Source organism: Panicum virgatum, unplaced genomic scaffold (assembly GCF_016808335.1).
Source record: "Panicum virgatum strain AP13 unplaced genomic scaffold, P.virgatum_v5 scaffold_2378, whole genome shotgun sequence".
Classification (NCBI taxonomy): domain Eukaryota; kingdom Viridiplantae; phylum Streptophyta; class Magnoliopsida; order Poales; family Poaceae; genus Panicum; species Panicum virgatum.
The window spans coordinates 48,609-76,589 of record NW_024376286.1 but is presented as its reverse complement, the minus strand read 5'-3'; the positions used below and the strand labels follow the sequence as shown (position 1 = coordinate 76,589).

The 27,981-nt window shown below is 44.8% G+C and overlaps 3 protein-coding genes across 5 annotated transcripts; all 3 read right to left on the bottom strand.

The window, feature by feature from the left end:
• Nucleotides 1-502: 502 nt before the first annotated feature.
• Nucleotides 503-4,285, bottom strand: LOC120694047. Of its 3 annotated transcripts, none has more exons than XR_005683314.1 (3): nt 3,242-3,282; nt 899-3,136; nt 503-816 (listed from the first exon to the last, which is right to left on the bottom strand). XR_005683314.1 is itself a non-coding variant. In XM_039977224.1 (3 exons), the coding sequence occupies exons 1-3, from the start codon at nt 4,005-4,007 to the stop codon at nt 2,301-2,303; spliced, it is 1,440 nt and encodes a 479-aa protein (XP_039833158.1). In that variant the 5' UTR covers nt 4,008-4,285; the 3' UTR covers nt 1,845-2,300. The 3 variants fall into 3 exon arrangements, 2 of the variants coding, with proteins under 2 accessions (XP_039833158.1, XP_039833159.1); XM_039977224.1 differs by lacking the exons at nt 503-816; nt 3,242-3,282 and adding an exon at nt 3,321-4,285 and having other exon boundaries at nt 1,845-2,753; nt 2,837-3,136; XM_039977225.1 differs by lacking the exons at nt 503-816; nt 3,242-3,282 and adding an exon at nt 3,321-4,279 and having other exon boundaries at nt 1,845-2,753.
• Nucleotides 4,286-12,762: 8,477 nt separating this feature from the next.
• LOC120694049 lies at nt 12,763-14,720 on the bottom strand. The gene is made up of 5 exons (XM_039977227.1): nt 14,425-14,720; nt 14,136-14,303; nt 13,868-14,057; nt 13,461-13,725; nt 12,763-13,375 (listed from the first exon to the last, which is right to left on the bottom strand). The coding sequence occupies exons 1-5, from the start codon at nt 14,467-14,469 to the stop codon at nt 12,763-12,765; spliced, it is 1,281 nt and encodes a 426-aa protein (XP_039833161.1). The 5' UTR covers nt 14,470-14,720.
• Nucleotides 14,721-18,552: 3,832 nt separating this feature from the next.
• On the bottom strand, nt 18,553-22,103 carry LOC120694048 (fatty acid desaturase DES3-like). The gene is made up of 6 exons (XM_039977226.1): nt 21,559-22,103; nt 21,341-21,430; nt 20,705-20,771; nt 19,998-20,090; nt 19,497-19,904; nt 18,553-19,400 (listed from the first exon to the last, which is right to left on the bottom strand). Exons 1-6 carry the CDS (start codon nt 21,927-21,929, stop codon nt 19,209-19,211), a joined length of 1,221 nt encoding a protein of 406 aa, XP_039833160.1. The 5' UTR covers nt 21,930-22,103; the 3' UTR covers nt 18,553-19,208.
• Between the last annotated feature and the right edge of the window lie 5,878 nt (nt 22,104-27,981).

The following is a 27,981-nucleotide window of genomic DNA, read 5'->3' as shown; positions in this document are numbered from 1 at the left end:
AATACTGAATACATTCAAGTCCTAAGGAACAAACCAAAGGCCATCCAATCCCTCAGTTGCTCCATGTGCCCATTGTTGTTGATGTTAAAATATTGCATTGTCGTACATGTCCATTATGTGGTAGGACAACTGGATTGTAAATGTCTTCACGATCACACATAGGCCATGTTTGGATCCGACCCGTAAACCCGTAAACACAAAAAAAACATCACATCAAATGTTTCGACACATGACATGTATGGAGTACTAAATGAAGTCTATTTACAAAACTTTTTGTATGGATGTGTTGTAAATCGCGAGACGATTTTAAGGAGCCTACTTAATTCATGATTTGCAACAGTGATGCTACAGTAGCCATCCGCTAATTATTGATTAATCATGGATTAATTAGCATCATTAGATTCGTCTCGCGATTTACAACCCATCTGTGCAAAAAGTTTTATAAATAGACTTCATTTAGTACTTTAAATTAGTAAGATTCCTTTGGAAAAAAAATTGCAAGGGAACTAAACACGGCCATACTGAAGTCTGGATCATGAACATCATTATCTCTAATGAAATTATGTAGTGCCATGCATGCAACAATTATTTTGCTTTGCTTTGTTTGATGATAATTCCGGATGTCAAACAGTATCCTCCACTTGTTCTTTAAAACTCCAAATGACCGCTCTACCACATTTCTGAGCGAAGCATGATTTGTGTTAAATATTTCTTTCAAACCTCTTTCTTCCGGGTCTTCAGTGTACATTGCACTCCTGTAAGGTGCAAGATAACCCGGTTCGTTTTCATAGCCCAAGTCAACCAAGTAAAACTTCCCTGTATGAATTTTTTTTCGTAAGTGCGTTGGACAATTGAGCAATTAGGAGAGAAAAGGAGATATCAAATAGCTTCTCCATACCTAGAGGTGGATGTGGGAAAATGGCTCCATATTTTTTACGTGCATCTTTGAAGACCAAATAATCATGAGCCGAGCCAGGGCAACCCGCAGCAACAAATGTGAATCTCATATCAAAGTCACATATGGCCAAAACATTATGAGTCCTCCTCTGATTTTTATTTGTATATACTATAGCTTCATTCATTGGGACTGCTACTGGTATATGTGTCCCATCTATGGCTCCAATAGCATTGTTAAAGAAAGGGTAAAATCTTCTATCATATAGCTTTGGATGCATTATCTTAAATTCACGATCCTTTGGGTTAATGATATCACTTGCAAGCTTGTTCAAGCATTCCAACACTTTATTAAAAGTCCTGGTTATTGTCTCCATTGATCGATTAAAACAATTTTCAACTTGTCGAATTGGTTCAGGGGGACCAACAGTCCAAAAAACATCCCCAAAGCCTCCTTAGATGTCATATTCCTTGTTGACCGTAACCCATACACTCGCACTAGCAAGTCATGAAGTTTGTCAAACAGAGGGCGTCCCATTCTAAACATGTTGTAGCAATATAGATCGTTGTCTAATGTTCTCATGACCCATGATTGTCCACTTTCCGGAGCTAATCTGTAATAACAACTGCTTCTAAATGAGTCACAGTATTGCGTACCGATGGAATAAGCAACCTGACCAATTACGTTGCTCCACTTCTCTGCCTCCTTCATAATCTCCCTTCTCTGGCTAACAATGATGTGTTGTTGCTCACCTAGCTCATCCTCCTCTGCAATGAAGTTCGTAAGCACCTTCATGTCCTCGGCACATAGAAAATCCACCTTCGACATAGTAAAAAAAATAGTTGAATGTCAAATCGCAATTCAAAATAAATTCAACAGCTAATATCACATAAAAGAAGCATAATGGGGAATAGAAGTCTCACAACAAGACATAATCATCATACATATATGCAGCATAATGGGAAATAGAATTTGCACAAGACGACATAATCAACACAACAACAAGTAGCATTATGGGAAATACAAGTTTAACAACACATACACATGACAAATAAAGTTTCACGACCTAATGAGCACAAATACAAGTAGAACCACTGCAAACTAAGAGTTTCACAACAAAGCATAATGATCCCAACTGAAACTACACGTTTCACAACAAAGTTGCACTCAGCAGGTCTACATAGAATGTCCACATGAAGCGCTTTTGCTCTTTTCTTCTATTTTCTTCCTCAACCACGATAGTCTAGCTTCATTTGTTTTAATGGCCATGAAGAGGGTCCTGTAGCCTGCGCCCTGGATAAACAAATCGGATCCCATAAGGAACTCATCTGAAGTTTCCTCAACACCTGTATCCCTTATCAATTCCATGCAATATTCTATTTCTTGTCTAATCTCTGCCTTCTCATTAGCTGCCATCTCCTGTCTGGACTGTAGCATCTTCCCTTTGTGTACGCAAGATGGTGTTTTGACGTTCCAATATAAGCTGCCTTTGTGTCATGAACTCTGCATGCGCCCTATACTCCACAAACTCTCTTGTTTTCTCTGAACAAGTCTCCGCCTTCTCCATGAGGTCAATCACAGCTTTGACAATAGGACTCTTGGTTCTCTTCGAAGAACTATTGCCCGTTGCGCGAGAACTGGTCCCCCTTTTATGAGTGGAACTGGTAATGTGGTTGATCATCTGATTACCTCCTTCTACATCACCTGATTCGCCACCTCTTGCTTCCGAAGCTTGCATGTATGCATGTAAAGGGTTATATGACCTCGATCCATCTACTGGCAACCCAGAGAACATATCAATGAGCAACTGCATGTACGAAGGACTGCGGTGCTGAAATATCTGAAACTCTCGTTTCCCCTGCAATTCAAAAAAACACACAAGTTCAGTACTATATCATGCGTCCAATGCATTGAGCCCGAAGCATGTATAAACAAATTTACCGCCGTGATCCACCACCCAAACGGTGCTCTAATTTCTCCCAAAGGGCCGATGGTAGTGCCTGTATGATTTAGTGTTTTGCGCCAAAATACATACATGTCCTTGCATTTGGAATATCTTCGCCTCATTTGAGGCACTGAATGATAGTAGCCAACAAGTCTCTGGTAGTTCTCTATAAGATTATGAAACCCAACTCGAGACATTTCACCATTGGGGCAATTTTCAATCCTCATTTCCCTCAACCATAGATCACAAAAGTGGTAGATGTTCATTTTAGTCCAATGTGGCGTGTCAAACCGGTTCTATTACACAAGAAAGAATTAATAGGCCATTTGATTAGGCAAATATCAATTACTTACTCACATTGATACGAAATAGCACATTGTGTTATAAAAAACATTGCATACCAGTTTCAACAGACCACATTGGTGTACTTGTAATCAGTAAATAAGAAGTTTAGTAAGCAAACATTTCATTTTCGCTTACCAACTCGTCGTTGCCGTTGCCGTCTACTCCTGCATCTTCTTCTTCTGCTTCATCTTCATCATCTTCTTCTTCCACTTCATCTTCATAATCTTCTTCTTCACCTTCAGCAACTCCGTCCACTGCAGCCATGCTGGGTGGCCACATTGTACACCCGCCTCTCCAAATGTTCAACATGTTGTTGCCACGGGAGGTGTGTACACCAAGGGAACCGTACGAGGGGGCACAACAATGGCCGACTGGGCATGCTTGAGCTTGATTAATGGAACAGCTGACGCCTCCATCGCACTGCATAGGCCGCCCATAGCTGGCTCCGCCACGGCCGTGCAAGGCCGTAGGGGACGCGCCAAGGCATGCTCGAGCTTGAATGGAAGAGCCGATGCCTCCGACGGAGTGCATAGGCCGCTCATAGCTGGCTCCGCCATGACCGTGCAAGGCCGTAGGGTACGCGCCGCGGCCACGGCTGACGCCTCCTAGCAAGGCCATACACGACGGGTAGGAGCACGCTTGTCCGGCGCCACCGCTGACCGAAGTGTTGTTGCGCGAGCAGCTACGGTGGGCACCTCTGGCAGCACCCCTCTGCGCGGGAGCCCCGACGGCCTTGCCCGCAGTGACTCGACGGGGATGCTCGTCGACTGCGGCATGGGCCTGATGACAGATCTGCTCCACGGTGAGCTGCAGCGGCTCCATTCCCGCTGCAGGATGGCCCAAACCGGCGGCCGGAGCTGGCGACGAATTTGCCACCGAGAAAGCCTCGTCTTCTCAGCCGGCGGCCTCGGAACCTTCGGTCCGATGAAAGGTGGTACGGACATGGCCGGCCATGCTCAAGGATCCGGAACCTCGACCGGGGAGGGGGGGCGGCGCCGATGGCGGAAGCGGCGGCGGGGGCGTCGGTGTCGGGTGGCGAGAAGGGAGAGCAGAAATGCCAGGGTGGCGCCGTCGGCGGCGCGCGGGACGGAGCAGCGGGCGCGCTAGCTGGGATGGATAAGCTCGATGTGTGGTTCGGACAGCAGGTTCACTTTCACCACATTGTTTCAAGGGCGGGCTTCAATGCCGCCTGCCTGTGTTGCCAAAAAAAAATTGTGTCGGTGAGAATCGAACCAAGCACACCGAGTTAACGAACAGAGAGTTTCACCACTGGGGAGTCACCGGAGATTTGTTCTCAGTTGGAATAACTTCTTTTTATTCAAAACTTCACCTGAGCAAATTATTCCAGCCGCCATCTAACTACCTCGCCCGCTGAAGCGTTCCCTCAAAAGAGAAGACTTAAAAGTGATACATTATCAGTCCCAGAAAGCTGATAACACTTTTATTATATCAGATGGTACATCACCGTACACCTCTACGTGGAAGTAGGCAGTGAAGCGCCACTATCACGAGAATAACAACTAACACCCACACGACGATATTAACTACGAAGAGGGGGTCGTCAGAGTCTTGCGCCATACAGAACTCCTGCGGGTGACCCTAATCCACAGGCAAGGTTGGGTGCAGGACGGTACCCCTACTCAGCATCGTCAGGAACGAAGTCTGGATCTTCCTCTGTAAAAATTAAGAATGGGGTGAGTACAAACGTACTCAGCAAGTCCAACCACACCCACGGAGGGGGTATAAACAGAATATAATGCACAGGGTAAATCAAGGATAAGGCTAGGGTTTAATTTGCGGAAAGCGAATTTTTATGTAGGGGTTCATTTGAAAGAAAGGATTTTCAAAGCAAGTTTTCTTGTACCAAGTAACACGTAGTGTTAATCCACACATGATCCAAGTTTTAAGTTGCTACCGGACTCCTCATCCGCCGTAGCACACGGCGCAACTGCCGGACGCCCTTCCAAAACAACTCACGCCAACCCATCCATTCCCAGAAGAAACACTAGTTATGTGACCACACCGTAACTCGTCCAGTACCATGGGCACGGCTATTCGAATAGGTTTTAATTCTGCAGAGGTGTGCAACTTTACCCACAAGCGGGGTACCACAGCTCGAACACCGTAGTGTCGGTGTAGATCCCAACAAAGCCATTACCCACCTTAGCTAGACCTGACTAGCCATCACAGGATCCACCTAGGGGTCATTGACCTATCACAGAGGTTTTAACCGGGGCATAAGTCACACAGAGCTAATCCCTTCTCCTTGATCACCCGTTGCTCTCAGCTCTCCTGATGGCTATCAGACTAACTAGTGGGGTTTATGCTAAGCCGTTGCCCATACAACGGTCGAGTGGTTTGCACGATAGTGGAGTTAGGTGAGATGACACACCAACTCGGTCCTTAAATGTGACAAGATGGATATCGCCCTTCCTTGCTCTGCCACATAGGCACGAGCACACCCATCGGCAAATCACACAGAAATGCCATCCATCCCGTCTAAATTCATCTTTCGAAATTCCACTTTTCTCCCTTCCCACACACGCACACCTTTTCTTTATAAAACAAGTTGTATTGTGTATAAGATCCTAAGCGTTCTAGCAGCGATTAACGTCCAAACAAAACACATTCAGACATTAATCTAGGTGGTCAAGGAATGGTTATAACAAATCAAGGGGTGGCTATCCAATTGTGTTTTCAGCAGGCAAAACATATGCAATTTTGTAAAACAGGCCAATAGGTTGTGTTTATAAAAACTAGGACAAAACATGCATCAAAGGGCGGGATTGAACTTGCCGTCTTCAAATCCTTCCGGGAGGTCCTGATCGAAGTACTGTCCTTCGGGTTCGGGGTCGCGGAACTGGTCCTCGTTCGCTTGCTCACAGTACTGCTCGTCGACGGGTTCTCCCACGTTCACACCGTGATCTACAACGCATACAAACAAACACATAATCAGGAAAAAGAAATAAAAGTTTTATCGTTGAGCTCGAATTGGAAACAATTAAGATATGGAGATAGGAGAAATATTTTAGGGCGATTTCCTAATGGCATGGCCAAAACTATGTTAGGATTGGCGTGGTAAAGTTTTAGGTCGATCGGGGGTCGTTTGGCGCATGAAATGATAGGTTACAGAGAGGTTTAGGGATCGAGCGGGGGTCCAAGGGCCTTTTTCTAAATATTTTTGAGGGGCAAGGGCTTTGTTGTAATTTTTTAAAACATCGGGGCCACTTTGAAAAAGTGTAGGGGTATAATTGAAATTGTGCTTTTATGGTGGAAGGGTTTATTTGCAAATATAATAAAGGGCAGGGATTTATTTGCAAAAAGGTAAAAGAGTGGAAGGGCTCTTTATAGAATAGAGGAAAGGGAAGGGGGTTTTGGGCAAAATAGCCCTTCTTCAACCTCCCTCCCGTTCCTCTCCCGTGAAACAGAGGAGGGGGTGTCTGGGGCGCCGGCGGTGGCCGATTCCGTCGTCCCAGGGCACGGCGGCGGCCTGGAGGAGGGGAAAGAGAGAGAGGGTGACGAGGAGAACTGATTTCCACCTCTCGATTCGGGTGGTGGTGGCCTGGAGAGGCGGCGCCAAGGTGGAGGGCGGCGACCGGCTCTGACCGGCGCGACGGCGACGCTGCGGGGCTTGGCGGCGGCCAGGGCTAGGGGCAACGCGGAGAGGAGGCCGAGGGGGTTCCCATCCCCTACCCACCTCGAGCAGGAGCAGCATGTAGAGGCGCACCCACGGTGGACGGCGGAGGCGAGCAGAGCAGCTTGCGGCGGCAGCGCTCTGCGGCGGCGGCGCTCGGGGGCTTGGGGAGAGCTGCGCAGTGGTGGAGGTGGTTTGTGGTGGTGATGAGCGACGCGAGGGGCTTCTTACAGACCAAGGAAGGCGGTGGAGAGGGCGAGGCGGTGGTTGCGGCCGGCGAGCCTCGCGGGCGCCATTAATGGCGTTTGGGGCCAGCTCAGCGCTGCGCTGCTCGAGCGTCGAGGCGAGCAGTGGGGTGTGGTGGCGCATAGCGGGGATGAGACATCTCGGGCAGGTGTGAGCAGCAGCAGTGGCGAGCACAGGGGGGTGGCAGCGGCGGCGTGCGGCGTGCGCGCGCGTGCGCTGGCGCGCGGGCAGAGCCCGTGGCGGCGTTGTTGCTAGGCGACAGGCGGCGCGGCGAACGCACGTGGGTGCGGTGCTTGGCGTGCGTGGGCGGGGCCGGGAGCAGAGGCGAGTGGGATCGGGGCGGCCGGCGAGCGGCACGGCCACGCGGTGCGCGTGCGCGCGGCGGCGGCTTGCGCGGCGAGGGCAGAGGGCGGCAGCGGCGGTGCTCGCGCGCGTGTGTGTGCGCGGGCCGCGCGTGAGGTCGGCCGGGGGGGCGCGTGCAGGAACGGCATGCGGGCGTGGCCGGGCTTGGCGGGGTGCGCGGGCTGGGCAAGCGCGAGGGGGAGAGCGGCAGAGGGGGGAGGAAGGTGAGGGGGAGAGGAAAAAAAGGAGAAGGGGAAAAGAAAATGGAAAAAGAAAAGGAAAAATGGAAAATGAAAAAGAAAAAGGGGGGAGAGAGAGAGAGGAGAGACTCGCGCCGGCGCTGATCGCGGCGACGACCGCGGGGCCGGTCGGCCACGCTCAGCGGTCGCGTGCGCGCGCGGTCGAGGCCACAGGGAAAGGGGTCGGGGGGTTGGAAATCGGACGTTTGGAACAGAGAAAAATTTCGGAATTAGGGTTCAGGGTTTTAGGCGGATTTTGAGCTCAACGATGAAAAGTTTTTTGGAAAAATAATTTAGCGCGTGATTTAATTTTGTTAGATTTTCAGGATGTCACACCCGGCCCTGTAAATGTCCGCATTTATAAGGCGGCGTCTACCTCATCGTCTTTCTGCTCTCTGTTTCAGATCGACCAGCACCAAGAACAGAGGAAGCTCGCTCGATCTCTAATGCTGTTGTTGGGGCGTGGCTTGTGGGAGCAGACAAGGAAGGTGGGTGATGAGTCCAATGCCGCTGCATAATCTCACAGGCGGCCACCGGTGAGCGCATCAAAGGTGCAAGTTTGATAAAAAAAATCAGGTAAATGAATATGCTTTTTCAATGTGTATGTTTATTTGCGAGATTATATGTTCAAATAGTTTCTAACAAGATGTAGATCTTTAGACACTATAGTTGGATCTTGACCGACTTTTCAAGGTAGATGTTGGAAGGATTTTAGGATACATGCATCTAAATGAAGAAATGATTAAAACAAGTATCATATTTATTTCATGCTTATATGTTCATGCACATTTCATGCGTACATGTTCATGGATTAAAACAAATAGGGGTGAATATGTGTTGAAGTATGTATATAGAACGTGGAAATTGATATCTTGAGCTAAATATCATGCACATTTCATGCTTACATGTTCCTGCAAAATATGTAATTTGATTTACTTATGTGAAATGACCTGATTCAATCTTGAACAGTTATACTAACCAACAATGTGGCTGCCTATTTTTAGAAATATGGGCAAATGACCTGTGGTCAAATGGTTGCTAATTTATTGTCAACCTTGCCTTGTTGTTAGCTTGATGAAATGAATAAAATATGAGTGGTTGAACATTTATATGCATTGCTATTAGTTCAGAGTGAAGACATAATTTTCACTTGTGGTAGTAACAAGATAAAAGGCTTGCTATCATTATAAATATGGTCAAATCATTGTTGATGTCAGTACAATGAACATGTAAATTGAATTCCTTGGCCCAATGTGGTGGAAATTAGTTACATTGTATCGAATTTCGACTCCTTGTATTAACACTATATTATGTACTACATTTTATGTAACAGATGGATAGAGCATGGATGTACAACACATCAAGAATTGATCCAAGCTTCATCGCTCAAGTTTCTACTTTTATTGAGAATGCAAAGAAGAATGCGGATATGGAGAAAGCAACTGGAATACGATGTCCTTGCATCGATTGCAGGAATGAGAGTGTAGGAAAAGATCGATGACATCAGCGAACATTTGATTACTCGGGGTTTCGTAGAAAACTACACGACTTGGTTTCACCATGGTGAGGGTGGTGGTCATCGCGAAGAGGAAGTTGCTTATGAACATGAGGTTGGTAGTGGTGAGGAGAGTGGCGGATATGAGTTTTCTCATGCGTATGGTACACCACACATGAGTGAAGAGGCAACACAAGCAGAAGAAGAAGAAGATGTTCTGATGGCAGGCGGTGAGTTGGATGAAATGTTGCGTCACGTAGAACCGCAAGTGTTAGCTGCCAGTGCGAAAGGGATAGAAAATTTTGAGACAGTTAAAAAGGCAGCAAGGGAGCTTTTATATGAAGAATCCAAGGGTTGTGACAAAGAGTGCAACGTGTTACGTTCGGTCCTTGAACTCTTAAGGATAAAGGCTAGACATGGTTGGTCCGACGCTAGTTTTAATGACATGTTGGCTCTCCTAACGGACCTCCTACCAAGGCCTAATAAGTTGCCCGCCAACACATATCGGGCGAAGAAGGTGATTTGTCCTCTTACACTGGGAGTTCAAAAAATTCATGCATGCCCGAATCATTGCATCTTGTACAGAAAAGAGTTTGCATCCCTAGATAGGTGCCCAACATAGAAACATTAAAAAAAATCGCTAAAATGTGTTCATCTATTTATTGGAAACACACACTAGCTACTTTGGACAAAATCTTAAGTGCAAACATCTATAGAACCAATGAACCACACACTGCTACATTACTGAAAGTAGTTTCAGTTTTTAGCATGGTGCTAAAGGCACTCATCCGGCTTCAAATCTTGTGGCCCCAATTTACATGCGCACAACACAAGTGCTTATCCGGATGGAGAGGTACATGAATTTTGCCGTTGGCCTCAGATATGCAAGGGACATGCATGTATATCTGAGATTGGGAGTGATTTTGTTGAACCAAATTTATACTGTATATGGTATTTGGGATACATTTCCATCCAATCAATTTCTAGCATAATGAGATTGGGAGTGATTTCCACCAACCAGCAGCTACATGCAGGGCAACACATGCCAATAGTAAAGCCGGCGTTCCTCATTGGTCAAGAACCGCAAGCAACGGATGGAGCAAAGCAAGAACCCTAGCGCCCGAGAGAAGAGGGCAACGAAGACAAGGACAACTCGGCGAGAAGCCGGCGGAGAGCGTGGACGTTGGATGGAAATCGGTTGCCCCTCATTTTGTGCCGTTGCCTCCTCTCACATCACGTCTCGTAGTCGCACCCACCTCCCCCCCCCCCCCCGGGCGGCGGTTCCGGACCTACAAGGGTCAGTGGGCCAAGGACGGGGAAGAAAGGCCCGGTTTGGCCAATTTCAGGTCCAGATCTGACTTCCAAACCAGGCAGCGGAAGAGGCCACGTTCCGGGCCGTTCTAGGACAAAACCAACGAGGGGGAGTAGCATGAGTTTGCAGTATATTGATCTGTGTCCAGTGCAATGTTCATGCTTAACACATGAGTGTTTCTGGGACCATCTTAGTTCAATTGCAGAACAAACTGACGATGAAGGTGTCTGGGTGGCCCTAAACCTGAAGTGTGCACGTTCTTTCATCGGCATTAATTAAGAAGGAAGTTTCAAATTGCATGATCCTGGCATCTAGTTCTAGGTCTACTAAGGTTGCTAATTCTCCAGTACAGCAGTACACGGACATATAAGCTATGCAGCTAGCAACAATTAGTCTGGGACTAGAGAGTAGTTTCCTTCTTCTTACTGTCTTATGTGCAATGTGTTTAATTGGTCCTACTGACCGGGAAGAGGATAAAGGTTCTTAAGTCAATCTCTATGAATATAGAAATTTGACTGCAGCGTAAAATCCCCAAGCTGGCCCTAGGAGCTGGTTCCCGCCCAACCTAGAAACAGCCGATGAGCGGAACCGGAACGAGGCAGCAGTCTGATCTGAGTGGGCAGCGAAAGTTACCGGATGTTGGGGGCCAGGGCAGTGGAGTGGGAAAGTAGGAAAGATATGCAAAATCAGCACATTCGATTGGTATTCAAACAGCTAAGGATGTGCAAAACATAGCATTAGAAAGTAGGAAAGAGAAATACGATATTAATAGTTCAAGCAACTAATATTATGAAGATGAGATGCGAACTAGAATAAGCCTAAGCTAAACTTGTGGCCTAGCCAGTACTAGACAACAACTGTGAACTTAAAGTTACAATTTGATCATATAAGCGTACCTCTTCTCCCTGATCGCATCTTTTACAAAGATATCGAGTTTATTCCATTTTATAAGGAAATCAATATTAGTCTTCTTTTGTGTGGACGTCATTTCTTGCACACACACAGCCTTATGGACATGCCTGCCACAGTTTTTTCCAAATAGTCATGTTTCAAAATACCTTCAATTAAAGTATTATCATCTTCATTCAACTCTAGCCAATCATCTTTATGAACTTGGTGAGAAAGAATCCCGATATGTTGTATTTCTTGCACAGCTAAAAACAGATTGTCATGAGCTCTTTGTGCAGACCCAAAAGAGTAGGTGGATAGGATTTGCATGCCACCAGGATTATAATCCACAAGGCAATAGAATTTTATTTTGGGCACATATTCTCTGATTTTGCCAAGAGCAATCCTTGTAGCCACGTCAGGCAGACCCTTCACCGTCACCGAGACACATTTCTCCAGCTGTGGAAACTGTTTGCCAGTTAGATAATGGAAGGCAGTTTCCTTCTCTATCACAATGATACATTCGATGTCCTCCCCAACCTCTACAGATGTTACAAGACCAGCTTCACTTGGAATCAATGTTTAAAATAGCGGGCTAAAGCATTTAGCGGTTGGTGTTTGTATAGGCTAAGAAAGGCTATAGCGAGTTATAACCTAGCTAACCGATTTAGCAGTTGTGTAAATGCAATGTGTGGATAAATTGATGACTCTAATCAACTCTATACGGGAACTCAATTCTTTATTCATCGTAAATTAATATAACACAAGACCGTTGCACTCTTTATGTAGCTATCGTACCATGACACTACTAAACTACATGGCAACCATGCCATCTCCTACTTAAGACCTCTTATGATATGGTATGGCAAGAGGGGAGGGAAGCACCCCTATTTGTAGGACTCCATGGCTCATATGGTTTTGTCATGTGTTCATCTTCTACACACTTCTTTACAAAATATCTAACTTTAGAATTTTCCTCGTACTTATCTAACCATACAAGTATCTAATTTCTAGAGTATTCATATTTTACCATGAAGCATGGTAACCATGATTCAAGTATACTCTCTAATCTTCTAGAAGCTTCTCACAATTATACATTTCTACTTCAACACCATGCATAAATCTATGAGTAATTTTTCATATAAACATGAAATCAAGAAAATTTCATATACTGAAGTACTCCTGGGCTTCATTCTCTTGTTACAACATTGAAGAAATACTAAATTTTATAAATGACGAAGCTCAATATTAAACTAACAATAAATAGAAATTAGTTATATGATTTAGCTAGCTAAATAAACCTTAATTTAGCGGCTATAGCGGGATATAGCCGGCTATTAGCGGATTTAGCATTTCAAAGCTAAGAGATAAATATTTTAGCTTTTTCTTCTTTCAAAAGCTATAGCAAGCTATAGCGGTGGCTATAGCCGGATATTTAGAACCTTGCTTGGAATTTGAATTCCAGATGCGCCACCAAGATTCCCATCAACGATGAGCCCATCTTCAGTATACAGCTTGATGTCTCCCTTTAATGACCCTTTCGGTGCCGCTCTGAACTTGAGGGATTCCCGAGAAACTCGCAACATTATAGAAATTTCCAATAATGCTAAGGAGAACCTTCTCTGCAATTCCTTTTCTTTCAAATTTGGTTTGTCAACATCCTTTTTGCACATGTAGTGCAAAACGTTTTCCCTCAAACCACTGATATTGGAATCCTGCAGAATATTTGCAATAACATCCAGGATAACTTTCATCCTTCTACCTTTTGCTTCACCACATCTGGAACCACCGAAACTGGCGCGGCACAATTGGCCTAAAGCCTCATTAAAAACATAAGCTTCTTTTCCTTCTGTCCTCCTCTTTGCTGAGACGAAATATCCTCGTTTTTCAAACAGTGCTTGTGCTCTTTTCACCCTCCTCAGTGCCACCTCATGTAGGACCCCTTCAGCAATTACGAAGTCTTTCCTGAGTTTCTTCCTCTCCTTAATATCGATCCCGAACTTCTTTAAAGTTCGTAAAGTGTCGAACTCAGGGCTGCACCAATGCAGAAATAAATTCAGATGGCATGTGGTATACACATTCAATTCAATAAAATGTCAGCACGAAGAAAATGCAATACCTTGCATCATCCGGGTAGATAGATCCATCACTCAACTCAAACTCACTAATTGTGGCATGAGCGAAGAAACCAGAGATGTCATGGTAGAATGATTTATCCACATCATCAGACACATCAGACTCTAGTTCTGGATCAAAGTCGGGATCTTTTGGATCTTCGTAATCATCTTCTTCAGACAAGGACTCCTGCTCAGAATCATCATAATAATCATCTTCTTTTTCAGACAAGACATCTAGTTTTTCTTCATCTTCAGTGTAGTAATCATCTGAATATTTTCAGAGAACAAAAAAATTCAATTAGTATATAGTAGAAATCAAAATTATTGGAAGAGGTAAGACATACCCAAATCAAAGGGTCTAGGTGTCAAATTAGTATTAATCAAAATTATTGGAAGAGGTAAGACATACCAAAATCAAAGGGTCTAGGTGTCAAATCAGTATTTTTCTTGGAAGGCTTCTTCTTTATCAGCTTCCTAGGCACTGAAGTCCCTCCCCCCTTTGATATCAATCGTGGAGGTGTTTGAAACTCCGCTGGATCATAATCTATCAGGGTGAATGTACGATGTTCTGCATGTTTGCTCATGTGCTTATCTGATTCCTATAAGAGAATACAATATGTTAGCTCAATTCATCATCAGATTTTGGATTATAATGCATTAACATGCTCAAAACTTACACTGCGCAAAGAGAATTGTTCTTTACACATATCACACTTGAGGTCATGTTGATCTCTCATAGACGAAAATGTTCCCTCATGTGCGGTGATTTCATGATGATCAAAGATTTCGGTGACATCCCTCAATAGGATGCCACACTCATTACAAAAGAAAGATAACAGAATGTCCTGCATAGTCAAACCAACCGCAAAATATTTTCAGTTGCTTGAAAAGCAAGGTAACTTAAATCCATACCTTATTTTCAGTTGCTTGAAAAGCAAGGTAAAATATTACAACTTAAATCCATACCTTTTCTCCATCCCCTTTATCCTCCCCACCCGATGGCCCTGCCATCCCAAGCTGCCTCAAAGGACTGCACAAAATTAACACTGTAATAAATAAACAGAATAAAGGACTGCACAAAATTAACGCTGTAATAAATAAACAGAATACCAGGTTTAAAAGGGAAAAAACTTATACAAATTACACTAAGATCTAATTTCAGTTATCAGTATCAGCTTCTTAAAAGTTACTTAGAAAAGGAATCCATCTTTGAGTGGGGAAGCAAGAGCTGGGGCTGCTTAGTAACACAAGCCGATCTACACTGCAAGCCGGTCTGGACAGATTTTGATGCCTCCGCAGCCGTAAAAATCTATACTCTAATGCAGTGGCTGTAAAAATTCTCTCTCTCGCATATTTTTGCATTGTGGTTGTCTATTTCAACCAACTTTGAGTGGAAGGCAGGATCTCTTTAGATGCGGTGCATAGGGGATGCATGGAAGTTTTTTTTTGTTGCCATTAACTTCAAAATTTCAAAGAGAGAGATTCTAGGGTGGTTGTTACTTTCATGAAAGACGCCTCACGCGAGAAAGATTTCAGGGAGGAATTTATGGGTGCATTAGTTGAGTTGCTATCCATTTTGGTGGATTCGTATGCATTGATATCTGAAATTTATTTGCATGTGATTGATTCAAATTTTTACACTTTCATAGTGGGATACGCCTCAGAGTAATTAACATACAAACAAGGAATAATTATGCATAACACAAAGTAATTTGACTCAATATATTTTATAGACTACCGAGCAAGGAGTAATTAGTCATAGAAACTTGAAATGCATAGTCGTAGATGTTTGTGAATGTAAATAGAATTATGAAAAATTGTTTGTTGTTATACAAGGTTACTCCTCAAGTCTCTAAAATTTTATTCCTTGTGTATTTGACCAATTATTCCTTGGAAGGATTTTCTTTATTCTTTGTGAGTAATATTCAATTCTCAACAATCCACAAGAAGTAATTTTTTGGGGGTAAGTAATATTCATTTCTTTATTTTAAATTTATTTTTGCAAATCTGCAATGCCTTTAAGTAATTTTTAAAACTTAGAGTAGTGTTTTAACAAGGAATTGACCATAATAATCTTGTTTAACTTCAAAATTACTGATTGCACCACCAAACAAGAAGTAATATTTTGCCATACTAGATATAGTAATTTTCCATTTTATATGAGTACAGTTAGGAGTAATATTCCATAGTGCACACAAAGGAGTATGCATAGCATACAAAGGAGTAAACATAGTGCACACATGTGCTAAACATAGTGCACACAAAAGAAGTAAATTTCATTGGCAAGTTGAGTAATTATCATTTGAAATATTACTTATTGATAATTTGGAAATTCCATTGTCGTGTTCAAAATAACCATAATAAGATGGTGTAAAAATTGTGTGTATAAGGAGTAAATATCTTAGAAGCGTAGATAGAAGACTTAGTAGCATAGCATGGAGTAATAATTGATTGTTTGGAATATTAATAAGTGATAATAAAAAATCACAGAATCAAATATGGTGAAATCTGAATCCGCGCACAAGTAAACAACTGCATAAGTCTTGAATCCTCTACGAAAGCCAAATCATGTTCTTCGTACATAGTTGACCTTAGCACGGACAAAAACTAATATGGCAAGCAGTGATGCTAAAAATAAAAGAACAAAGCCTATCTAATTGCTCTTAGTCGTAGATGCACCCTCCGGGATCGAGCTAGAACCGAAAGCATCTCTTCCTTTTGCAGCTCCATCTTCCAATGGGAACTGATGATTTTGTCATTGTTGAGGCACAATCGGAAGGCTTCATAATCGGGAAGCACCTCTCCATCACCACTTCCCTTCTTCAACTAGGAACCTCATCACCATACTCCATGCTCAGCACATGCTGCTGTAGCGAAAATGGCCTCTCATGCCATATTTCAATATATTGTTTTGGCGATTGATGACACACACAACACTTGGACTAATATGATTGTTAAGATGATCATTCTCAGACTTTTAGGTTCAAGTGATGACAAAGAGAAGATAGGCAAAGTTAGGCCCGAAGGGCCGCCCCTACGGGGGTTGAGGGGGAGCCGCCCCTCGCGGGTCTCAGGGCAGCGCCCTGAAAGCTCTTCGATCGGTAGCACCGGAAGAACCGACGCATGAGCATCGGTGCATCCGATGGTTGTCGGAAGAACCGACGCCATGGTATTTTGGTGCAGAAGGGAATCGAAGCTAAGTCAGCTTATAGGCACCGGATGAACCGATGGTTCAAAAAGGGGCGTCGGTGCATTGGGCATACTATGTTCCAGAGACGATGTCAAGCGCCCAGGAGAAGATTCTTCAGCACCGGTTGAACCGGTGATGCATCGGAGCAAAGCACCGGTGTAATGACGTCAGCAAATAGTGCGTCAGAAGCTCAATGGCTACTTCGGGTCTGAGAGTGACCGGATGAACCGACGCTACCCCAGGCAGAGGCATCGGTTCATCCGATGATACGCAGATTTTCTGCTGACCGTTTGAGCAACAGCTACATGACTTGGTGGCCTATATATACGCCTCACCCCGGCCATTTGAAGCTTACTGGAGTTGCTGAACATCCCACACACACCAAAGAACATCTCCAAGCCATACAAGAGCATCAAGATCATATCCTTATCTTTTAGCACTAGCTTGTAAAGTGTGAGTGCTAGAATAGCTCTTAGTGAGTGAGATTGCAAGACCTTGAGCCTTTGTGCTGTGGTTCTCTAGTGAACCAAACAAGAGCTTGGTGCGCCGGCCTCCTTGGAGCTGCGAAGCTCGCCGGCAACGTCATCGACCCTCCGACTTGGTGTGGAGCGGCGACGACATCTTTGTGCGGGGGACGTGGAGACCCCATCCTTTGTGGAGAAGCTCCTTAGTGGAACCCGGGGCCAAGGTGACCGTGATTGTGTTCACGGAAAGGACTTGGTGGCCGAGTAGCAATACTCTTAGTGAGTGCTACAACAACGTGGATGTAGGTGTGCCTTTGTGGCTAACCGAACCACAGGATAAACACCCGCGTCAAGAGTTTGCTATCTCCTATCCCGCTCTTTAAGCTTCCGCATTTAATACTTGCAACCTTTGTGCCTTTATTTTCATAGAATAGTTTCTTGTTAGGAAAGTTTATAGGGTGCATAACTCTTTTGGGATAGGGGTTTCACACTAGAACAACCTAGTTGCACATCTAGATAACTTGAATTAGTTTAAGTTTTGTGTAAACTGGTTGGAGCCATATGTCAAGTTTTTTTATTAGTACCTAATTCACCCCCTCCCCCTCTTAGACTAGAGCACCCGATCACTTTCAGCTGGGCATGGGCCGAGAGCACGATGGCTAAAGTCCGGCCATCACCGTGCGCCGTGCACAGTCCCGCGAGGGACGTCATGCGGTGCCGGCCCGAAAAGAGTTCTCTGGGACGGCGCTGTGGAGTGTGCTGGTGCAGAGGTCAAGCACCTCAAGCGCGGCGAAGACGGTGAGATGCTACGGGGATGGGGCTGTCGATGGTTGATGACAATAATGGGTACAGTGGTCTCCGCAGAACGAGGGATCCTGATGGGATTTGCATATACAAAGGGATTCTAGACAGTTAAACCCCGTCAACAATTAATTCGGCCACCCATACGTGAAATCAAGACTCAGCCAGGTAGATATTTATGTCGTCAATTGATTTTAGCCAATTTATTGCATGCATTATCTCCTTATTGTGTGGTCCGGTTGGGCGCGATTTCGGGAGGGCGCGATTCCCGAGATTTGAACAGTCCCGTGGTGCTTAAATAGATTCTTGTTGTACCGTAAAAGGAAGACAGATTATTATAGGAACCTCTAATTAGCAATTGCACTGATTGCGTTTGGTGGTAATAATTATGGCCAGCGTGGGTTACGAAATTTACTCACCGGTGCTCGCCGGAGCGAGGCAATCGCCGCCAGGGCGTTGAATATTATTCAACACCATGTGTGTTAAATAAACTATATATATATATATAGTAAAGAAGGAAGCATGCAGGAGAAGCGTCGTCGAGCCAATGAAATGGTAAAATGAATTGTAAGCCATCTCCATGGAGTTGGGTTCCGAACAAATGATACAGAGATATGATGTAGCAGGCTCTCAATGCAATTTGATACACATAGATCGACTCATGTTTTTCAATTTGTGAGCCAGAGCTGGCAAATACAGGTTTCAGAGTGGGGGCATGCAATGCAACCCAGGGATACAAATATATTGTCTATTGTATAACAATGCTTAGCTACTCTAGTCGCCATCGGCGATGAAGAATCTGATGATCTGAGCCCAATAATCAACGAACAATACACATATATATGTGTGTATGATTGAATTAGATCGATCAGGATCCCATCCCTTGCTTGAATCAACGAACAATACACATATATATGTATTGACTATATATAATAACAATGCTTAGCTACCCAACCTGCTTGGTGGGTGATGATGAATATAAATGATCTCAAGAATCTGATGATCCGACCGATGAGCTAGATAGCCCAATAATCAACGAACAATACATGCATATATATGTGTGTGTGCGCTTGAATATAATTAGATCAGGATCCCATCCCTTGCTTGCTTGCTTGCTTGCTTTGCTGCTGAAATTATTTGACTAACTTTTCTATGCTACCTAAATCGATCTACCAGGATGTAATTATTAATTCCGTACGTATAAATCCTTGCCTTGTGCATGCTTAAACTTGAGGTCGTCGTAATATAATATTAATTTCCAGCTGCATGCAGATGGAACGAATCACTAGTTTTGCTTATGGCCGTTTTGGGTGTTGATCAAGCAAGGTGTGGTCAGTTTGGTAGTAGACGACATCCCCGTGGTCGCTGACAAAGTGATCCACTCTGAGACTCCTGAGGAGCACGCCAAAGAGGTGAAGTGGCAGCGGCCCTGCTGACTTTTGCGGCTCCCGGTAGTATCTGCCCAGCACCGGCCTCGCAGCCTTGGTCTGTTGATAAGTTGTTTTCAAATTTCCACAAATTTTATTTATATATATATAAAAAGTTCAAGAAGAAAAAGAAGAGTAGCTGCACTGCATGCTTACTGCTTCTACGAGATGGTAGTGCGGGATCTGCGGGAAGAGGTGGTGGATGACATGGGTGCCGATGTCGTGGTGGATGTTGTTGATCCAGCCGTAGTCCCGGTCCACGGTGGTGAGGCCCCCACGCAGGTAGCTCCACTCGTCGCCGCGGTACCAGGGGAGCTGCTGCTCGGGGCTGCCGTGGTGGTGCAGGTACGTCACCAGGTCAAGCCACATCACAAATACAAGGTATGGGACGCCGTAGAGCTTGAGCAGGTGGAGTGGTCCGAAGGCGCACGCCATGGCGAGCAGCGATGCGAGCATGACGCACCAGCAGGTGGTTGAGAGCATGACATCGGCCCGCTCCTTGGGGCTGAACAGGTCGCTGCTGGGAAGAAAGTGAGATCCATTCTTGCCGGGGCTCCTGTACCACTGGCAGCAGCAATATTGCATTGGGTTTCTTTCAATCAGTTACTAGCTAGTAATAACTTTATTTATTTCAGCACCCAGCAGACAGCAACATACTAGGTAGACGGGGAATGCGAGGAGCGGGAACGGGACGGTGAAGCGTAGCTTCTTGGTGCGTGGTTCAAGCTGCCGGTAAAGCTTCTCCGTGATCTGCAATGCATGCATGCTCATCAGCTCCATCACTCCAAATTAATTAATTATTAAATTATCAAACTAACATTATTATCAGCATCAAATATATTATATATAGACACACACACACACAGGCAGCAATTAGGTAGGCATGGACAATATATATAATTAAGTTATATAGAACCATGAACCTGCATATATATTATGCTATCTAATACGGTTTCAGAAACAGCTCAAAATTAAGCAGCTAGCTAGCATTGCGATATATGCATCCCAGACACTGACACACAGCAAAGACACGATGGCATCATGCATGCAGCGAGCATATATATATGGACCACATACCAACTAATTAATCTCTGCCTGATGCTATGCAAAATAAGCCTTTTTACTCAAGAAGAAAAGTGAGAGGGAGCCTGCAATGCCATGTGCAGAGTAGCTAGCTAGATCTGCATGCAGTCTGAAAACTGGTCGCCCCAATAAGAAAGCGAATAAAGCACAATCCATCGCGACATCCCAGACACTGACACAGCAAGGACGGATCAGACCAATTTAATTAATTATGCAAAATTACTGTGCTGAGATTACTATATATATTCGCCCCAAAAAGTAACAAAGAAATGATGACTGACCGGGTGCCATGACTCGTCCCTTTCAATGTGGCCGTGGTTCTGATGGTGCGTTCTGTGGCTGATCCTCCTGCATGCATGCCACCAACCAGTCAGTTTTTCCTTTGATGGTTTGCAGTGTAGTAGTGGATTTGCATTGCAGGATTATTATTACTACTAGCTAGTAGTAGGATACTCCGTATCACAGGATAGCTAGCTCGATCGCTAGTAACGACAAACGGAAATTAAATTGTTGCCACCTGGAGCTATTTTTTATGTGTGTGTGTGTGTGTTTTTACGATCCCTTTGAAATTAACAACTACCACTGGAGCTTTACAGCTAGCTAGATGCATGCTGCTCGCTGATCCACACACACACATGATGCATCAGCCAACAGAGAGTCAGAGAGATTCTCTGTGTAATAATATAACCAAGACTTCAAAATATCTTCTTCTTCTTCTCCTTTTTGAAAACTGGACCATGCATGCATGTGTGTCCAAGATACGAGTAGACACGGATCGGATCTCTTTGAAAAAGAAGAAAATAAAGATGGCAGCAGCATGTGTGCTACCTTTCCTTTTTGTCTATCTGCTTTTATATATCTTATTTCCTTCCTTGGTTCCTAGAAGGCTAGGCTAGAACGAAATGAAAGAGACATACCATCCATGGTAGGGGACGAGGATGAAGGAGTGGAGGAGATGCCCCACCGCGCTGTTGAGAGTCGCGCTGTCGGAGAAGCTCCCGTGACCACTGCATGCATGCAGCAAACACAAATCAAATAAATGTCATGTATGTCTTGATAAATAAGCAATTAATCTATTGGATGGATCCTACCATCCAACAAGAAGAAATTACAAAGCAGGCAGGCAAGCAATTACCAGTCGTGTCCGAGGACGAAGAGCGCCCAGAACATTGTCCCCTGCGCAGCCCAGTAGATCGGCCACAGCGCCCAGCTGTCCAGCGCCGCCGCCGCCGCGGCCAGCCCCGCCACCACGGCCACGTCCCTTGCCACGTAGGACAGCGACCGCAGGGGGCTCTTGCGCCAGCAGTGGGCCGGCACGGCGGCGCGGACGTCGCCGATGCGGAACGGAGGCGGCTTCCCGGCGTCGAAGAGGAAGCGGCTGTCCTCGGTGGCCTTGGCGGCCGCCTCCTCCTCCTGCTGCTGCTGATGCCTCATCCTTTTATTTTGCGGCTGCACCGGCGGCGTTGTTGTTGTCGTCGTCGTCGTCGTCTGCTGCTGCTGCTGCATTATTAATCGTCGACGGGCGGGCGGTGGCCGGAGCTGGAGGAGAAGAAGAATCTACGGATGGTGGGGAGCAATTGCTAGTTAGCAGAGAGGAGAGGGGGCCGGGGAGGGGAGACGAAAGCGGCGGGCACTCGGCAGATGGATGGATGTCTGCCTCTGCCTCTGCATGCATCTCATCTCATATATAGCCAGCCGGCCCAATCGCCTGCCCAATGCAAGCCCGGCCTCAACTACTTCTTGGACGTACGGCACTAAACATAGGAACGATATTCATCACATCAATCCAGAATCAAGTGGTTCTCAATTCTCATCACCATAAATAAAGTCGATTGACAATTAAAAAGGATCTTTTCTTTTTTGAGTGCGACAAACAAAAAGTATAAAAAAAAATCAAAACCTACGTGCACATGCACCATTAAAGTCCTGCAGAAGTACTAGCAAGAAAACTTAGGGCAGCTCCAGTGTTGATCCAGCACGTAACCAACCAAAGTATATGTTTGACTTGTTGGATCTTCAGAAATGGACGCAGCACTGGAGCTGCCCTTATCACTCCACAGCACGCAACGTGTAATGTAGTTGGGCTTATTTTCCTACTGGGAGAAATTAAAAAAGATACTGTACAAACAAATGCTCCGTGTTATATATCCGTGCAATGCAATGTAATGGGGTCAACACCAAGTGTTGCTGCACAAGTCATTTAACTGCATAAAAGTAACATGCATGGTTATTGCCTTCCTTTTTGCACGATCTTGATTGGTTATCGCCTTCCTTTTACGCCAACGGCAAAAAAAAAAACACGTGGCCCTCTCATCCATCATTCATTTGCCTCCCAAAATTTCCGTGTTCATGGGCGATTTTCTAGGGGTGCAAATATTTGTGCTAATATTTCAAATTGAGATCCCATTCTAAAGAAGTAGCATGAAAATTTTAAATAAAGAGGGTTGGAGGATGCACTACGAGTCACCAATTTGTACCCCTAGCAATCGTCTCTTACATTATTTAAGCCAACAATTTAGTCCTAATCTCCAATGTTTCCACGATCGACATGCACAGAAACAATCAAATTAAATGAGTGTTTCCTCCCTCTGCAAGTCCGAGTTTTATTTCCATCCAGCGTCATCCAAGAAATTTTATGAAGCTTGTAATCATGGATAATTCCTTCTACGATTAAGAATATAATCATGGATGATTCCTCCTACGAATGATTAAAGCTATTTTCTTCTACAATATTTATTTTAAATTTTAAAATTATCAATTCACTCACAATTATTTAATTTAAGCCTAATAAAAGATTGATTCAAATGGTGATTGGTTGAGTCGAATTCAAAGCTCCTACTTGATTGGTGAAATATATAGAGAGTTTCAAATTTAACACAAGACCCTCAAAATTTGTTAATTTGTTGACTGTTGTAAATATAAAGTTTTTGTTTACTATGCTTCTAAAATCATTGCATGTGGCACGTACTTCCTCACATACCTTGGTCACACCGTCTCCCGCCTAAAGCTCTCATTTGTCAGACTTTGGAGTTCGACGGGAATGGGGAAGACTCACTTTTCTTTCTTCTTTTTTTTTGCGTGGAAAAGAGCTTTACAGCTAGCTTGATGCATGCTGCTTTACACACACATGATGTCGTCTGTTTCCTTCTCTGTCGCGCCGATTTCTCTCCTCCTTGCCGCAGAATCAACTCCAATCACGACTCCTCTTTCATGTCTTTCTCCTTCTCTATCGCACGGAGTTCTTTTCTTCTTGCCGCGAAATCAACTCCAATCACGGCTCCTCTCTCATGTCTTTTTCCTTCCCCGCCACGGGTTTATTTTCATCTTGCCATAGAATCAACTCCAATCGCTGCTCAATGAGCTTGTCCTTGTGCATCTATTATAATTAGGATGCTCATGTGATAGATACACTTTAATTGTACTGTATGCAATTATTTTTCTTGAGTGCAACTGGAAGAATGGTACGGAAATTCTTATTTGCTACGTTGACTATTGATGAATCAACTTTTTTATTTACTATATATTTTAAATAGTGCGCGTGCTGCTAGTACATCTCCACTAGTATTAAAAAGACATTTAAGAAGTAGAGAGAGCGATAGACCAGCGCATCCACCTTAATTAATGCATCAAGGCTCATACTCCCTCCTCCGTCCCGCAAAGACTGTTCGTTTAGAAAATTTTAGACATATTACTAGTAATGAAAAATGATCATATTACTCCTAATTAACTATAGCGGTTGCGATTGAAGACCGTGTCATTTATTTGGTTTCCTAGATCTCAATAAATACAAATGCATTGGAGCCAGAAAAGTAATATCTACTTAAATATTTGATTGGCTCTATGCCCTTTGCAATGCAATTATTTCTTGGTATTTGATATTTCTTTAAATCGATGGACTTTACTACAATATAAACAAACACTCTTTGCGGGACGAAGGGAGTATCTACCAGATTCCACCATCAAAGTGCAATAGCACAAAAGAAGACATGCAGTAAGGCCAATCTAAGTGGGGTATGCCATCGCACAGTTACCAAGACTGGGAACTTGCATTGGTAATTGTACCTAAAGAGTATTATGGTGATGATACTCCTCTCATCTCACGAAACACCCTCTCATATCTTCTCATAAATAACTTTGCCATGTCAATAAATTTGCTGGTGTGGCGTGATATTTAATGCTTATGACCTCCTATAACAATCATTTTGAGATTAGTCTAAGAATTGCTACATATTATGTCCATGCATCTCAGATTCTCAGGCATTCATTGCCATAGCATATTTTTCGCTACATATATTGAAGTGCAGTAGTAATGTTATATAAAGATAAAAAAAAACCTTCAGTGTCCACGTTCCCCCTGGCTCAGCTGGCCAAGTCACACAAAAAAAACAGTTCTGTGATGTTTCTGCCCGTTTCGTCACAGAAAAAAAAATTGATGCTCCGCTTTAGGCGGGATAGGATCACTACTACAGAAATTTTTTCAGAGACGGTTGAAATTGATTTTCAGAGGCGGGCAGAGCCAACCACCTCTGAGCAAACGTCACTGTTAATGATGTATTTTCAAAGGCGGTTTTCTGCCCACCTCTATTAATAGAGTAAAAAACAAAAAAAATCCACAAGGCCCACCAACCCCATCAGGCCCGTCGAGCCAATCGGGCGCCACGGCCGCTGTCGACGCGCCCGCCCCGTCGCAGCGGCCCGCCACACAATCGCCATATCCTTGCGGCGGCTGCCACCCATGGCCGCCGGAGAGAGGGGGGAGGAGAGGGGGAGGGTCGCGAGGGAAGGAGGATCCCGAGCGCGGACCCCGCTGCTGCCACCGCTGCCAAGAGCGGTCCACCCGCGGCCGCCGCCACCGGGGCCCGCGAGCACCCCACCGTCGAGGGAGAGCTCGGCCGACTCAGAGAGAGGCCGGCCATCCCGAGCCCGCACGCCCGACCAGCGAGGGAGAGCTCGGCCGCCGCAGAGAGAGGCCGGCCACCTCGAGCCCACACAGCAGAGAGAGGGAGGGGAGGAGAGGAAGCGCTCGGCCGCCGCGCAGTTGGAAGAGGGGGGAGCGGGAGGAGAGTGAGAAGAGAGAGGGGGAGGGGGGAAAAATAAACCCTAACTGTGCATATATATACTTGGAGCCCTCCATTGGGCCGAGTCGAGGGCTTGAGCGGGCTGGGATTTTTAATTGAGGCTCATTATAAATAACCGCCTCTGTTAATCGATTTTGAGAGGCGGTTTCTCTAACCGTCTCAGTTAATAAAAGATGATCGTCTGGCATTAACTAAGGCTGTTATTTTCTATGCCCGCTTTATAGGGGTTTTCAGAATGCCTCTGTTAATGATTTTTTGTAGTAGTCGATTCATCATTAGAACATTTTTATGACGAATTTCCACTAGTGGCAGCAGCTTCAATCCCCATTCCCCATCCAATCCGGCGCACCCCCCCCCCCCCCTCTCCTGTTCATGCTTGTAGCAGCAATATATTGATCAGTGTTACTACTAGTTAGTTGATCTTGAAATTCTGATGATACTAGCTAGTTACCTGATGACGAAGAACCTCTCAAAGATGATCCCATACAGCAGTGCCGGAGCTAGTGCATTTCTACGTCTAGGGCCACTCAGACAAGCACTTAGACCACCCAAAATCCCAAACTATCCCTAAACCTGCAAGTCATGGGTTTGATTTGTTCAATTCAAGAAGAGAATATGGCTAATGGAATTAACAATTAGGGTTATCGGATTGCTAGATTGAGGAATGAAAACTGACCTGCTTCAGCTTGTGCATGCAGCCGGTCAGGCCTCCAGGCGCCTTTGTCTTGATGACTTCACCGGAGCAGGGGAGCTAGGAAGGTTGGGTCACCGGGAGGAGGGGAGCCGGGCCGCCGTGGTGAGATGGTTCTGCCTGGCGCAACCGAGGCACAGAGAAAGGCCACCGGCCTCTACGGTTGGCGTCGGCGAGGACGACTAGGCGAGCACGAGTAAGGAAGGTCGAGACCGAAGGCCGTCGAGCTCCTAGGCCTGCTGGGCGAGACGATGGTGGGCTGCGAGGAAACAGTTGGCCCTTTAGCCCATGACGACGGTGCTGCTGGGCTAAGTTCCTGGGCTATGGAAAAAATGAAGAGGGTATAAGAGATAGGTAGTAAAATTGAGTTTTTTTGGTTACTCTAACCAATTCGTATAGCACGCTACGGAACCCAAAACATCATATTCATATGTATGGCGTTGATATCTTTTGTGTATTTGTTATAAATTAAAACAGTATTAGTTGTAGTATGTGTGAACCATGCATATATACATGAAGAAAATTAATTAAAGAGATGAGGAAAGGGTAATTAAGAAGTAACCTGGCCGTTACTTGAAGGAATTGGCTTGGATGATATATGGATCAGATGTCGTCGCCATACATGAAAGCTGACTGCAGATAATATATAGGTAGGGCAGCATTGACGTCTCATCGCGTCCCTCCCACTACGGTTGGCAGAGGTGTCAATTGGTGATCCTTATGTGCACCTCCAACCCTTTCAGTTTAATGTTTTGTACTACTTTTTCAATTAAGTTAAAGAGGGTTGGAGGTGTACCCAAGGATCACCAATTAATATCCTTAATTGTTGATGTACGTGTCCATGCCACGATGGCAGCCGGTCGGATCCGATCGCAGTCCATCTGCTTACTCATGATGGCCAAGAGCTAGTGGTTCACTGAAGGTCCATACATTCTTCTAAGCGCTCAGCCTATCTGATAATTTGAAAAAGGAAAACAAGGAAAAAAAAACGGAAGAGCCGGACTTGTGTGAGCCCACTGGTAACTATAGGCCCACACCAGTCATACACGGATGGGCCCACCGACTCAACGCACAAACCCAGACACCTTAAGTTGTTCTTCTCTTTTCTTTTTTAGGAAAAATTCGTTGTTTTTCAAAGTTTTTTGTAAAAAAAGAGTTGTTTTTGAAAGTTAAAAAAGAGCAAGTAAGGATTACGAACTCTTAGGAATAACACTTAATTATGTACTGAGTCAAGGGTGGCAATGTATTAAATCTTTTTTCTGAAATAAAATTGTTGGCAGCCAAAATTGGCACTGCCGAAGGCTGATCGGTTGGTCCTGTGTAATCCTAATCAGGTTAGATCTGATTTGTAGAGTTCGTTTGTAACCCGATTTGGAAGGGGTACGTCCTCCCCGGCCTATAAATATAAAGGCCACAGCCGATTGAGGTCCTTCTACCCAATCGAATCAAAAATCAATTTACTTTTACTTTTTTTCTCAAATCCTTGTTTTTCCAACCTTTGTGCTATTCATTGCTCGTCTCTACGACGTTCAAGGGTGTCTTGGGTGGCCTGCCGACTCTAAAGAGAAGGCCGAGGTTGCTGATTGGAAAGTGCCTATTGTGACAAATTTAAAGGACCCTGGTCATGGTGCAGAGAGGAATATTCGGCGTTTGGCATTTAAATACGTTTTGATCGACGATGAGCTTTATCGTCGAATCGCCGAAGATGTACTTCTCAAGTGCTTAGATTTTGATCAGGCCCGTGTTGCTATGGGGGGAGTTCATGAAGGTATCTGTGGTACGTATCAAT